The sequence below is a fragment of the Dipodomys ordii genome, unplaced genomic scaffold (assembly GCF_000151885.1).
Source record: "Dipodomys ordii isolate 6190 unplaced genomic scaffold, Dord_2.0 Scaffold157, whole genome shotgun sequence".
Classification (NCBI taxonomy): domain Eukaryota; kingdom Metazoa; phylum Chordata; class Mammalia; order Rodentia; family Heteromyidae; genus Dipodomys; species Dipodomys ordii.
This window is the reverse complement of record NW_012267373.1, coordinates 2,116,359-2,130,706: the sequence shown is the minus strand read 5'-3', so window position 1 is coordinate 2,130,706 and position 14,348 is coordinate 2,116,359. Positions and strand designations below refer to the sequence as shown.

Genomic DNA, 14,348 nt, shown 5'->3' with positions numbered 1-14,348 from the left:
CGCGGCGGTTGCCGGCAAGCGCTCAGATGTGTCTCCTTGCCTTGGCTTCCCCTCTGTTGCCTAACTCTCTGTCCTGTGATGGCATATTTGGTGTGATTCTCTGGCTTAGGACTGTTCACTGGAACTCTAAAACTGCTTTCTATGCGAGAGCTTGTTCAGAATCCAGCTTCTCCTCCGCCATCTTTCCGGAACTCCCTGGTACTTTTTTTTTTAATCACATAAAAGTTGAATTCAAGAGCTGCATGTAGCCAGGACATTTTGGGAGCTAACATGAGGATTTGTGATTTAGGTACTATAAAGCTTATGTGTCAAATATATTTTCCTAGTCTCCACTGAACTTTGATTTTTGCATTTATCTGAACTTGAATAATCGGAAGTATTCATGAAAATAATGACTCAAAATAAGATTTAAACATTAATGATTATATCCCAGTTTATTTTTATTCTTTATTCCTGCATAATTCTATTGCATTTTAAATTGTTTATTCCAAACCACACAGACATGATTCCAAATGAAAGACTATACCTACATATTTGAGTTGAAGCTGTAGCATTTCTTTAAATATTTTATAGGAATAAATGGTATAGAATATAAAAAACAAAAAGGCAATTTGCTATAAAACATCAAATTTCATATTGCTGTGCAGTTTAGCCTCTCAGAGAACTGGCTCTAAAACACAAGTGTGTGTGTGTGTGTGTGTGTGTGTGTGTGTGTATGTTTTAGTAGTTTATTCATTTCTTAAGAGAGCTTTATAACTCCTTATTTCTAAACCTGGACTAGCATATTAGAGAAAGTTCAGGAGGTCACTTTTTCTCAGGGTAGATATTTTCCCTTTGAGAAATAGAATTTTTATTTGGTGATTTTAGACGTGCAATAGAGAATTCAGTATGTAAAGCCATTTTTCTCAGGTTGTGTATATATGGATTAGAGTCTCCTTTATTGAATTAGTTATCAAAAATATTGCAGAGTAAGTTCAGGAAAAAAAATCTTGTTTTATCACTTATTCTTAGACACACAGAAGAGTTTGCAGTGCATAGTGGCAATGAACAGGAGATCTTTGAGAGTTCCTAGGAATTTGTCATTTGAGCAGAGATATAATGGCCAGCCATTTCAGGGTTTGGGTGCACCTTGAGCTGTGTATGGGCCTCTTCCTGTGCTAGGAAGAACAATAGGAATGCCTCTAAGAGGAACACTTACATGTTTATTTATTAATTTATCATACTTTTATTGAACATCTATATGTCAGGTATTGTACTCAGAGGATTTTAAGAGGAATAGAACATGTCCTGTACTTCTATAGAACTCAGAATTGAAATGGATTTTTTGGGGGGGGTTCCGGTCGTGGGCCCTGGGCCTGGGTGCTATCCCTCAGCTCTTCAGCTAAAGGCTAGCGCTCTACCACTTGATCCACAGCGCCACTTCCAGCTTTTTTTCTTTTTGCTGATGTGGTGTTGGGGAATCGAACTCAGGGCCTCAGGCTTGCAAGGCAAGCACTCTACCACTGAGCCACCTTCCCAGCCAGAAATGGATATTTTTGAATGCCATATTTTATAATAAGATTTACTTGGAAGAGCATTTACTAAAGTATTAAAAAGCAAAATCATTTGTTTTAAATTATGTAAATACAATCATAGTAAGATTTTAGGAGAGATTTTGGATTTTGTTTTGGTTCTTTTTTTTGTTTTGTTTTGTTTTTGTTGCCTTCTCTTTTCTTTTTCTGTTACCTTTGATATTCTGGTAATGATTATTTCTGTCTGCTCTAGAGAGTTTTCTTCTGTTCTTTTTCATGTGCATCTTGTAGTATATCCTGTCTTGCATTTTTCTTCTCTAGCAATGATGACACCTGGCTTGATGAGCCATATATTTTCTTTTTGTGAATCTCCTGCTGAATCTCTACTGGGAATTGAGTTTTTGTCCTGAATTTATAGACAGTATAATTTTTTCCTTTTTTTTTTGAAGCCATTTTAAAGTACCTTGTGCTGTTATCTCTTCTAGAATATTGGTTGGGCATTGGCAGAGTTAGTGCTCATTTCAGGTGAAGGAACTTGGTGTTCACGAGAGGATATGCGTGCACAAATACAAATAGTATTGCACATGGCGTAGACTTTGGAAAACAAAGAAGAGGTGCAGCATATACACATATTGATAAGTGTGACCCACCTATTACCTGTCAATGACAAATTGCCACTAACCGATAGAGGCTTGCACACACGATCTGTAGTAGACTCTCAGGGAGATTTTGATGACTTCATTTGGTATAGAATAGAAACATCTTGGGTTTATTTTTCTTATCTAAGATACATACATTGATTCTAATTCGTAACTAGGTTTGAACATGATTATTTAGATCTTTCTGGGAATCTAGTTTTAAACTTACCATCATGTTTTTAAACTTCCTTCTTCAGGATTTCAAAGAACAGTGGCTATTGCAGACTCAAATTACAATTGGTTTTATGGTCCAGAAAGCCAATTAGTGTTCTTGGATAAATTTGTCCTGCGTAATGGCAGTGGAAACTGGCTGGCTGACCAAATCAGGAGGAACCGTGTAGTGGAAGGCCCTGGAACACCCTCCAAAGGACAGCGCTGGTGCACTCTGCACACAGAGTTTCTCTGGTATGGCACATTGGGCTGGCATTCAAGGAAACGGTACAGGGTGCTATTCATATATTTTACATTTACAGAGAAAACTAGTCTAAAAATCTTTCTCCATGTCAATTGGGTATGTGTAGCATCAGTTCAAATCCCATCAGTGTCTTAAAACTCAATTAGAAGTGTTTCTTCACATTTAAGACCTGATCTTTATTCCCAGTTCTTTGAGATGTGTTAGGGCTGTGTTATATATGTTACTGATAAGCAGACCTTGGTTTTACATCATTTTTTTGAAATCACAGAAGGAGAAAAGACCTAGTTATTATGATAATTACACCAAAGGAAGCAGTCAATATTTGGTTTTGGTAAATGGTGCATTATAATCTTCTAATAGCAAAGCTGTTCCTAAACTTTCTAAAGTGTTTTAAAGTATTTTTACAGTATTTGACAGCTTCACTTTGATAATAAAAAGACGGTGTAATTATTTTGCCATAATCTTTTAAGCCCAGGAAAGGCTTGGGTCTCTCTTTTCAAGTATTGCCAAGTATATTGTTGGCATCCATTAAGTTAAAATCATAAGGATAGGGCATCAGTTTGTCATTAATCCTGATACCTTTTGGAGCTAGTGAAATTATCTTTCAAATCCAAAATAAGTCTTATATAGTTTACTTCTCTTTATTCTTTTCTTTCAGAGTTTAAGTAATAAAGGAGAAAAATAGTAAATTTGTGACAGTCTATAGTTAAACTAGCATTTTAAGCTACTTTTACATATGGCCTAAAAATTAATATGCAACGATTCCCTTTTATTCAGATTACCTATAACTAAAAACCCAAGAGAGTTCTTTAATGTGATTCTAGGAGTTAGATTAATGCTAAATCTAACTTGAATTAAAAAAAATCTGCCTTTACAGGAATATGCAAATCAACCAAAAACTCAGAGAAAGGTGACTATTTAGCTTGCTTCTGTATTGGTTAAATATATAAGCCAGTATTCTACACCTGAATAGAGGGTAAAATCAAATACCAATAAACACTGATGGTATGATAGGAGATTGATTCCATAGGCAAAAGTATGTATGAGTTAACAACATAAATCTCCTTCTCCTTCCTTGACCAGAAAATCACACGACTCTTGACTAGGCAGCTTTCCAAAATCATCAAAAATAATGAACACTTCATTATTATTTTTGGACCTTTTGTGAACATTTAATGTTAAGTATTATATTACTTCATAATAAACATTTATCATAAATAAAGGAAGGAGCATTGGTTTTTTAATTTGCATTATCTGCAAATTAAAACCAAAACCTTTGGCTGTGGACTCAGCCATGGTAACCACAATTTTACACTATCCATTATTAGTTTCCTGGAATTGTATCTATTTATAGTCTTAGATAGGTTATGGGCAATAAACTTAATATGTCAAATGCTACCCTATTCTAATTTATATTTTTTAGAGGGATAGTATTTGGAGGAGGAACTGATTGCAAACCAAACATCGAATAATTTCAGTTTCTGTAGAATAATTCAATATAACTTCTAGCCAGTTTTAAGAGCCCAGATCTTAACCCAAGGTTCCCTAGAAGTGCTGAAATTCTACTAAGCACAGTCATTTCCATGGTAACTCAAAACTGTCTAGTAAAGAAGGTCCATGGAGAGAGTAACAGCAGAAATCATCTCAGTCTGAAACCTAAGGACCAGAAGTTATAAAGATGTACCCTCTTCTGATTACCAGTAGTTTTCCCTTCTACATGTTCGTTATCAGTGTTTCCAGAAATTTCCCTAATACAGTCAAAGCTGCCAATGTTCTGGGAGCATTTGTGTGTTCTTCCTTCTGGCCACACTATCATGTGACATCATAGTTCTGGTGAGTTCTTTTTACTTTCACCTGAAAGCCATTAATTTTTTTTTCAATTAATCCCTTCAGGTATGATGCCAACTTGAAATCGGTTCCTCCTCCAGATTTTGGGACCCCTGTGTTGCATTACTTTGAAGACTGGGGTGTTGTGACTTATGGAAGTTCACTGCCTGCAGAAATCAATAGATCTTTCCTTTCCTTCAAGTCGGGAAAACTTGGGGGACGTGCAATATACGACATTGTCCACAGAAACAAATATAAAGATTGGATCAAAGGATGGAGAAATTTTAATGCGGGGCATGAGCATCCAGACCAAAACTCATTCACTTTTGCTCCCAATGGAGTGCCTTTTATTACTGAGGCCCTCTATGGGCCAAAGTACACCTTCTTAAACAATGTTCTGATGTTTTCCCCTGCTGTGTCCAAGAGCTGCTTTTCTCCCTGGGAGGGTCAGGTCACAGAAGACTGTTCATCCAAATGGTCAAAATACAAGCATGACCAGGCAGCTAGCTGTCAGGGGAGAGTGGTGGCAGCCGTGGAGAAAGATGGGGTGGTTTTTATCCGAGGAGAAGGTGTGGGAGCCTATAACCCTCAGCTGCACTTGAAGAACATTCAGAGAAATCTGATCCTCCTGCACCCACAACTTCTCCTCCTTGTGGACCAAATCCACCTGGGGGAGGAGAGTCCCCCGGAGACAGCAGCAAGTTTCTTCCACAATGTGGATGTGCCTTTTGAGGAGACAGCCGTGGATGGGGTCCACGGGGCGTTCATCAGACAACGTGATGGCCTCTATAAAATGTACTGGATGGACGATACTGGCTACAGTGAGAAAGCAACCTTTGCCTCCGTGACATACCCTCGGGGCTATCCCTACAATGGGACCAACTATGTGAATGTCACAATGCACCTCCGAAGTCCCATCACCAGGGCGGCTTACCTCTTCATAGGGCCATCTGTGGATGTTCAGAGCTTTAGTATCCACGGGGACTCTCAGCGACTGGACGTGTTCATAACCTCCAGTGAACATGCCTATGCGGTTTACCTGTGGACAGGGGAGACCACAGGACAGTCTGCCTTTGCCCAGGTCATTGCAGATCATCACAAAATTCTGTTTGACCAGAATTCAGCCATCAAGAGCACCACTGTCCCCGAGGTGAAGGACTACGCTGCTATCGTGGAACGGAACTTGCAGCATTTTAAGCCAGTGTTCCAGCTACTGGAGAAGCAGATCCTGTCTCGAGTCCGGAACACAGCTAGCTTTAGGAAGACTGCTGAGCGCCTCCTGAGGTTCTCGGATAAGAGACAGACGGAGGAGGCCATCGACAGGATCTTTGCCATATCGCAGCAACAGCAGCAGCAGCAGCAGCAACAAAGCAGATTAAAGAAAAACCGAAGGGCAGGCAAGCGCTATAAATTTGTGGATGCTGTCCCTGATATTTTTGCACAAATTGAAGTCAATGAAAAAAAAATCCGTCAGAAAGCTCAGATTTTGGCACAGAAAGAAGTACCCATAGATGAAGATGAAGAAATGAAAGACCTTTTAGATTTTGCAGATGTAACCTATGAAAAGCACAAAAGTGGAGGCTCCATGAACGGCCGTTTGGGGCAGGTACGGGTGGTGACAGCGACTCACAGCGGAGTGCCATCCCTGTCTGCATCCTATACCAGACTGTTCTTGATTCTGAACATTGTGATTTTCTTTGTCATGTTAGCAATGCAACTGACTTATTTCCAGAGGGCCCAGAGCCTCCATGGCCAGAGATGTCTCTATGCGGTTCTTCTCATAGACAGCTGTATTTTATTGTGGTTATACTCTTCCTGTTCCCAGTCACAGTGCTAGCACTGAAGCTATCCATGGTTTGATCATTTATGACCATATTGCAAAAATGTGTCATTCATTCGCCTCAATTTCTTACTGCCCTTGCCCCCGACTTTAAGAAACAAAGGGAAGGCATGATTTCTCAAGAAAGGAGGGATGTGGAGAAATCAGAATTGGAGCAGTGAAGAACTTACCAAAGGTATAATGGTAGCTTGGTTGTTCCCCAGTATTTCTGGAACTATTTGGCTTTGCTGATTTAGCAGTCAGTATAATATACTTGTAGAAGAAAGGAAAAAAAATATATGTTTGAAGTATTTTTTTTCTTAAGATACAAAAATTAGAACTGGGCTTATTATTAATTTAAACTTGTTAGTATTTTTCTTCTTACTTTTATAGAGGAAAAGAATGAAACACAATTCCAAGATATCTAGGCTTTTAAAATAGAAACATCAGATTTTTTTTACAAGAACTGGATGACTATTCAGATAGCATAATAGAAATGATGACAGATCATTAAAACTCAAAATATATTTCCAGTAGGAAACATTTAAAAAAATGAATATTTTCTTGATGAAGTTGATCTCTGAGAGCATGTAATTGGTTGATTTTATATATTCAGTGGCATTTTAGTAAATAAGACAAATGCAGGTAATTCAATATATTTTCCTTTTGTGGGAAACTTTATAGATCCAATGACTGTTTCAAAATAAAATATTTGCTATCCTAACTTCAGTACCAAAGAATATGAGAGCCTAAAATTTGGATATGATTCTTACATTTTTAATAGAAATCTTTCAAGTTTATTTTGCTAAATAAACATCATAATTGTGATTTTCTCTATTGTGTTCTTGGTTCTATTCATTCAAAATTACTCAAGTTAACATTCAAAAATCTTTGAAGATAGATCTTTATTTGGACACGGACTTATTAAGCTTATAATATATTGCTTCAGAAGAAATAATCCACTTATTTACCTTTTTGGTTTTTTAATTTTTATTCATTACTTGTTTACCTTTTTTGGTTTTTAAACACATTTTAAACATTTTAAGCAAAACCCATCTTCTCATTTATTTAAGTAACATCAATTTGTTTTTCAAGAACAAAGTTTCTATAGCTATTTGCAACTGAGTCCTCAGGAATAACAGCAGCACAGAATACTGGAAATTTTCCCATAGTTTGTACCTGAACATAAGAAAATAAGATACTTAAAAAAAGAATTTAAGGAATAAAGCGATATTACATTCAACATATTCCTCCCTTGAAAATAGGTAATGTGTCACTGAGTTATAGGTCCAAACTAGTCATTGTAATAACGTTTCCTCTTACTTGTTCTTTTTGTTCATGGAAATGCTAGGGGGCAACAAAAACAAGAACTCTGTGAAACGCCTTTGAGTGCCTCTTTTGAGTTCTAATTTTGAATCTTTTTACATAAATAAAAGACACGTTGGCTTTTAATAGTGCTTCACTCATTGTACTTGACTTCTGAGGAAGTATTTTTTGTCCCATGCAAAATCTCCAGGGAGGATGTCATTACACACTGGTTAGAAGAATAATGTTTTTAAAAGAATAATGCTTCCGTGTGCTTTGCATGGATGCTCTTACTGGGATTTAAACTTGCTTTATGGGACAGATTCTCTGCTTACTTAACCTCATTCAACATTTCTCTCTTTCTTATCCAAGAGACAAATTGTCTGAAGTGATCAAAAGAAAATTTTGGGAAAAAAGGGGGTTGAGGATTACTCTTTGAGGCTTCCAAGGAAACTTGATCTCAAATCCAAAATGCAAGCAAAATTTCTATGCCTGAGTTGATGAAAAGTCTAAGTGAGGGCCAAGTCTTGATTTTCTTTTGAGTGCATCAGATTAGGGCTAGACAATACATTTGTCATGGTAGTAGTATCTCATTTTTGTAGCCATTTAAGAAAATATGGTAGCCTTGTGTCTTTAAGACACAATGAGTTAAAAATTTTCCCCCTCCCCCTTCTAATGAACGTGGTGTTTTGTCTTCTCTTACCAGCATACTTCTTCAGGTAGTAATTTAAAGTGTCAACTTTAAAAAAAAATAATGCTGAAACAAATCACAGGTCTTCATATTAAGACATTTGGTATTGGGGATATTGAACATTTGAGCAGAACTAAGGAACTCTGTCTTGAAGAAAGCCAAGCAAAAGCTAAGTGCTGGTGGCTCACACCTGTAATCCTAGCTACTCAAGAAGTTGAGATCTGAGGATCAAGATTCAAAGACAAACAGGCGAGAAAGTCCAATAAACTAATAATTTTTTTAAAAAAGCCAGAAGTGGGGCTGTGGCTCAAGTGGTAGTGGAGCAAAAGAAGCTCAAGGACAGCACCCAGGCCTTGGGTTCAAGCCCCAAGATCAGCAAAAAAGGAAGTTAGGCAGGCAGGCAAGCAATCTTAAATCTTCCTTGAAACGGATAGGTTATGGGCTCTATTTCAATGTTGCTCACTTGAAGTGTTGCAGTTCTTTGGCTAATATATAGCCTTTTGTATAAGGGATCAACAGGACTTTGGGTCCGAGCCTTAAAGAAAAAAATGAGCATTACTAACAGAGAGAGCTTGTTTATGAAGTAGAAATTGTGTATTCCCTTCTTGGTAACTGGTGAGCATATAATCAACTATAATGATGGATGAGACAGCATAAAGAAATAGAAGTAGGAAGATGCAAGTTTCCAATCAGGAATTCATTCCGCTTGGCGTTGTTGGTCCACGGGGCCTGCAATGGAACAACGTCTGGAGAGGGCTTACTTCAAGCCCAAGTCACAGGCCACGCAATGTATATTTTGTGGGAGTGTTGACCAGACAGGATGAATCAAGGATTGCTAACAGTGTGTATGTCTCTGAGTGCTCAGAGCCACAGCTCTGGCCCAGTCACCTCAGCTATCCATTACTAAACCCAGGCAAATATCCAAATCTAGTCACTTTTACTTCTAGATTGCATGATTCCAGAAAATTGAGTCTGGTTTGACTGGAGTGTAGTGGTGGGTGATAGAGTAGGTTTGTGTGGTGGGGGAGTAGTTTTTCCCCCTGCCTTCATTTAATTTTAAGTCTATAAGCATTTTGATTAATGCAGTCAGATGGACTACCTTCTAGACCAGAAAAGTAAAGATGCTGTCCCTTCTATGTGTCTGGAGGAACTAGTTACTAAGGACTTTTGTTATGGGACACTTGTGTCAGTGCAGAGTCCCCATGGAAACAGTAGTCATTTGGAATGGGCTCCTGAGGTAGAATTTCTTTAGACAAGAGCTTCTAAAAACATTCCTGTCAGCCCAGCATATTCCAAATTCAACCATGAGAACTGATTTTAATACATACTTGGGAATTATTTTCCGTACAACAAGAAAAGCTGTAATGGTTTGGGACATGTTTTGAGTGTGTGAAGGGAATATTGTGAGTTGTTCACACTTTCTACCTTTGGTTTTTGTTGTTTATACATTTTTTATTTTGGTCCAAAACCAGAGGACTCGAACTTTCGGAGGCCCTTCACATTCCTGTGCAGATAATCTTGACTTCTTAACTCCTTCATGCCATTGTCTAAGAAGGAGTCCATGACATTTGTAAGGGTTCCCATGTCAATTGTAAGTATTAAGACTTTTTAGACCACTGTATCTACTTAAAGCTGTTTGTAATACAAAAACATAGAAAAGGGAACTACAAATTATCTTGAAAGACAGGACCTAGAAGAGTAACAGTGAGCTTGCATAGACAGAATGTTTGTGTCTCTATTTTCCCAATCCCTATGATGAAACCTAATCCTCATTGAAATGGTGTCAGGGACAGGAGCTTGTGAGAGGGACAACAGGATAGTGGGGCCATCATCATGTTATATGAACCCCCCGCCCCCCCGCAGAAGTCTCTTGTCTCATCTATCATATGAGGTCACCATGCAAGGACAGCCACCTGTGAATCAGGCCTCTGGGCTAATATGCCGGCTCCCCCCCCCCCCCCCCCCCCCCCCCCCCCCCCCCACCCAGTTGTTAATAGATTCTTGATCTCTATCCTAGTCTCTAGAGCTGAAAGAAGACTGTAAGGGGCTGGGAAGTTGGCTCAGTGGTAGAGCGCTTGCCTCGCATGCCTGAGGCCCTGGGTTCGATTCCCGAGCACCACATAAGCAAAAAGAAAAAAGCCGGAAGTGGCACTGTGACTCAAGTGGTAGAATGCTAGCCTTGAGCTAAAAGAGCTGAGGGACTGTACCCAGGCCCAGAGTTCAGGTCCCACGACTGGACCCCCCCAAAAAAAAAGAAGACTGTAAGAAATAACTTTCTTACAGAACTGTAAGAAGTAAATTTCTATTGTTTGTAAGACAGTCTCAAGAGTATTCCTCAATGGAGGAAGAAGTCTAGCTTATATCATGAACTAAGTTCATTAACTGCTCATGTAGCAGTGAATCTTGGCCATGGGAGATGCTCCAAATAGATCCTGGAGTCTTCAACATTCTCATTAGTAGAAACTCTAAAATTCTATCTCTGAAAGAGTGCATGGAAGACGCCTTAACCAGGTTCAGAAGCAGCTGCTAGAAGGCTGTTCTACTTGGGGTAGTCCTGCATAGGACCGAGAGAGCCCAGATGCCGAAGCACAACTTAAAATAGCCTCCCATCTCTATGGGTAAACCTCCAGTAAGCCAGGGGCCATTGTGAAGCATTAGCAACTGCCTGGGAAAGTTTACACATTGTGCAATAGCCCAGCCACGTCAACTCACCTGACTTCCTAGAGAACACAGTACAATGCAGTGTGGGTGTGGGGGCCATGGGTGGGCAGTGTAGTAGGAGCATTGGTTATTCAGCTGGCAGCTCAGCCACACCTGTACATGGAGGATCACGCCATGGTACCTTGGAGCACTTCTTGCAAAAGACTGGCAAACAGAGCACATCACATAAATATGCCTGTTTTCCCTACTGATAAGAGTTTGTGTGTCATCCAATGGGGAGACTTATAGATGATGAAGAGATCTCTGAACTCATTATTGAGAAGTCATTTTTTTAAATGGATCCCAGAAGTAGGGAATGAAAGCATACTTGATAATCCTGTAAAGTAAATATTGCCTTTTAAATTGTATATAAAGAGTATATGTGCTAGGCATATTTTTTTCCTTTTGTCGATTATGAAGCTTGAACTCTGGGCCTGAGCACTGTCCCCAAGCTCTTCAGCTTAAGGCAAGCAGTCTACCACTTGAATCACTATACCACTTCCAGTTTTCTGGTGGTTAATTGGAGATAAGAGTCTCTCAGACTTTCCTGTCTGGGCTGGCTTTGAACCATGATCCTCAGATCTCAGCCTCCTAAGTAGCTAGGATTATAGGCATGAGCCACCAGCGCCTGACTGCTAAGCATATTTTTAATAGACTGATGTGATTAAAAAAAGAAAAAAAGTCTTGCCTGGTTTAATACAATAGTTCTATTATTCTATTAACACATACTAGAACAAGGCACCAATGGTGCACCCCTGTAATACTCTCAGGAAACTGAGATCTGAGGATCATGACTTAAAGTCAGCCAGAGACTCTTATCTCCAATTAACTACTCTACCCTATGCCCTCCCCCCCAAAAAAACAGAAAAAATGATGCCAGAAGTAGAGCTGTGGTTCAAGTGGTAGAGAGTTATCCTTATGTAAAAAAGTTCAAGGACAGTGTCCAGGCCCTGAGTTGGAGTCCCAGTACTGGTACACACACATACAAAAAAAATTCCATATTGGACTACAAAGATAGTAGTAGCCTTTCTGAAGCAGAGCTGAGTTCAAAGAACATGATAGGGATCAGCACACCCTAAGGAAGATACTTTATATCTTTTTCTTTTTTGCAGGTCCTGGGGCTTGAACTCAGGGCATGGGCGCTGTCCCCAAGCCTCTTTGTGCTCAATGCTAGCACTCTACCAACTGAGCCACAGCATCACTTATAGCTGTTTCTGATAGATTATTGTAGATAAGAGTCTCACAGACATTTTTTGCCCGGGCTGGCCTCAAACTGTGATCCTCAGATCTCAGCCTCCTGAGTAGCTAGGATTGCTGCCCAATTCCTTGTCTTCCAATAGGAAGCTGGTAACAGAGAGAGCTAAGAAATATGACTAGTGATATTCATCTAGAAATTATTATGGATTGTATTATAAAGTTCAAGATAGAATACTTTTCTAATACTCAAATTTTATTTATTTATTTATTTGGGTCCTGTTGTGGGGCCTGAACTCTGGTCCTGGGCGCTGTCCCTCAGCTCTTCAGCTCAAGGCTAGCACTCTACCACTTGAGCCACAGCGCCACTTCCAGCTTTATTTTTCTGCTTATGTGGTGCTGAGGAATCGAACCCAGGGCCTCAAGCATGCAAGGCAAGTGCTCTACCACTGACCCATCTTCCCAGCCCTAATACTCAAAATTTTCATTATTTGGAGTTTCCTAATGCCAAATTTTGGTTGTTTAAAATACTGAGTCATCAACATTAACTATTAAATTTCTACTATGTTTTTTTTAATCTTGTAAAACTTAAAAAGAATTTTTTTGTCAAGGTGCAATATCTTTACTAAAGGTACACTAAAGGAAATCTCACATAAATTACTGAAACTTGGCCAGGTTTGGTGGTGCATGCTTGTAATGCCAGTTAGTTAGGTGGTAAAGGTAGAAAGATCATGGTCCAAGGCCAGGCCCAGCATTAAAAAAAAATGGATCTTCTATCTGGAGAATAAAACAAAAGGCACTGGAGTGAGTCATGGCTCCAATGGTAGAGTAAATGTTTTAGTAGTGAGTTCAAACCCTAGTACTGAAGTATACTCAACCCTCTCCCCACAAATGGAGTCACCACACTATTTAGTGTTGAACTGTGCAACCCAACCTACAGAGAGCACAAAGTGAAAAGTGTCTTAAGAAAGCAGACTTCTGCTCCTTGTTTCTTTTTTTTTTTCTGTTCCTTGATTCTAATCCTATCTTGCACTCAAACTGAGAGGCACAATGACCTTCATAAACACAAAGACAAATGATCTCCGAATCTCTTTGTCTTCATTGCTTAGTAGTGTTTGCTTTTATTCTCCCAACTTTGCCTGTCTGTAAGTCATAAACGTTTGTGCATTTTCAAGGGATTGAAATGAGTGAAAAAAATGTTGAACTGCAGTGTTTTTAATTGGCTAATACTACTTTATATGAAATAAACGTACTCTAGCACCCTCTCCTTTAATGAGACAGGATTTGACTGGATTATCAACAAAAGGCATCTGGAGACATAAAAGACGCTAAAAACGATCTCATAATACATTGTTCAGAGAACTAATCATTTGTCATTCACATGCCTGCTTTAAACTACATTTATATGGGAGAGAAAGAGGAAACAGCTAAGTTTCTGTCTCGTCAGATTTGACAAATTCTACCTCATTATGGTGACCATGGAAAACTTGTTTTGAAGTTGCCACTTCTGAATATGTGACTTAATTTTCCTTACCAGTTTTGGGACTGGATAAAAAAAATGTCATTTTTCTGTGGACAAGTTACTTGTGAGAAGTCCAATAGATGATTACCCTCAACATAGTTGTGGACATTCATATGAAAATAAAGAGCTGTATCCCTCCACTTCTTCCTAAAATATTCTACCTTCTTTGACTTTTGATTGAGTTTTTTCTACTTCTTTATCAAGTGTTTTTGTTTTGTCTTGTTTGATGTTGTTTGTTTTTGTTTTTCATACCTGGATGGGTTTTAAGTCAGGGCTTAGCACTTGATAAACAGACACTCTAGTACCTCAGCCACAATCCACCCCAGAGGTTCTTTTTAAAATTTTTTCCAATGTTGTGTCTGGTTCTTTTTCCTTGCCTTCTCTCTTTCTCCTCTTCTTTCTCTCCTCTCCCACACTGTCTTTCAGAAACTAGATCCTTATTTCAAAAAGAGACTTGTTGATATTCCATATCAGAACAGTTACACCATTGCTTTCTCTTTTTCTTCACAGGCTCCAAGAGATTACCCCAGAGGTGAGCACATTTTAATCCAATAAGCACCAGCAGAAGGTAACCTAAGAGACCTCCCAGCACCTATAGTGAGGAAAAAAAAAAACTTGGAAAGATCGGTACATTACCAGCCCACAGGCTGTAAGAACTCTCACAGC

General features: G+C 38.9%; 1 protein-coding gene and 1 long non-coding RNA gene across 3 annotated transcripts in view; one reads left to right on the top strand and one right to left on the bottom strand.

The window, feature by feature from the left end:
- The window catches only part of Dse (dermatan sulfate epimerase), a 25,729-nt gene extending 18,631 nt beyond the window's left edge, over nt 1–7,098 (top strand). For both annotated transcript variants that reach the window (XM_013032829.1, XM_013032830.1), the window contains exons 4-5: nt 2,407–2,614; nt 4,518–7,098. In XM_013032829.1, the coding sequence (XP_012888283.1) occupies nt 2,407–2,614; nt 4,518–6,288 (1,979 nt within the window). In that variant the 3' untranslated portion in view covers nt 6,289–7,098. The remainder of the gene's footprint in view (nt 1–2,406; nt 2,615–4,517) is intronic.
- LOC105998179 lies at nt 6,591–11,129 on the bottom strand. Its single transcript, XR_001175676.1, has 2 exons — nt 10,979–11,129; nt 6,591–7,449 (listed from the first exon to the last, which is right to left on the bottom strand). It is a non-coding gene; the product is annotated as an uncharacterized LOC105998179 (long non-coding RNA).
- Between the last annotated feature and the right edge of the window lie 3,219 nt (nt 11,130–14,348).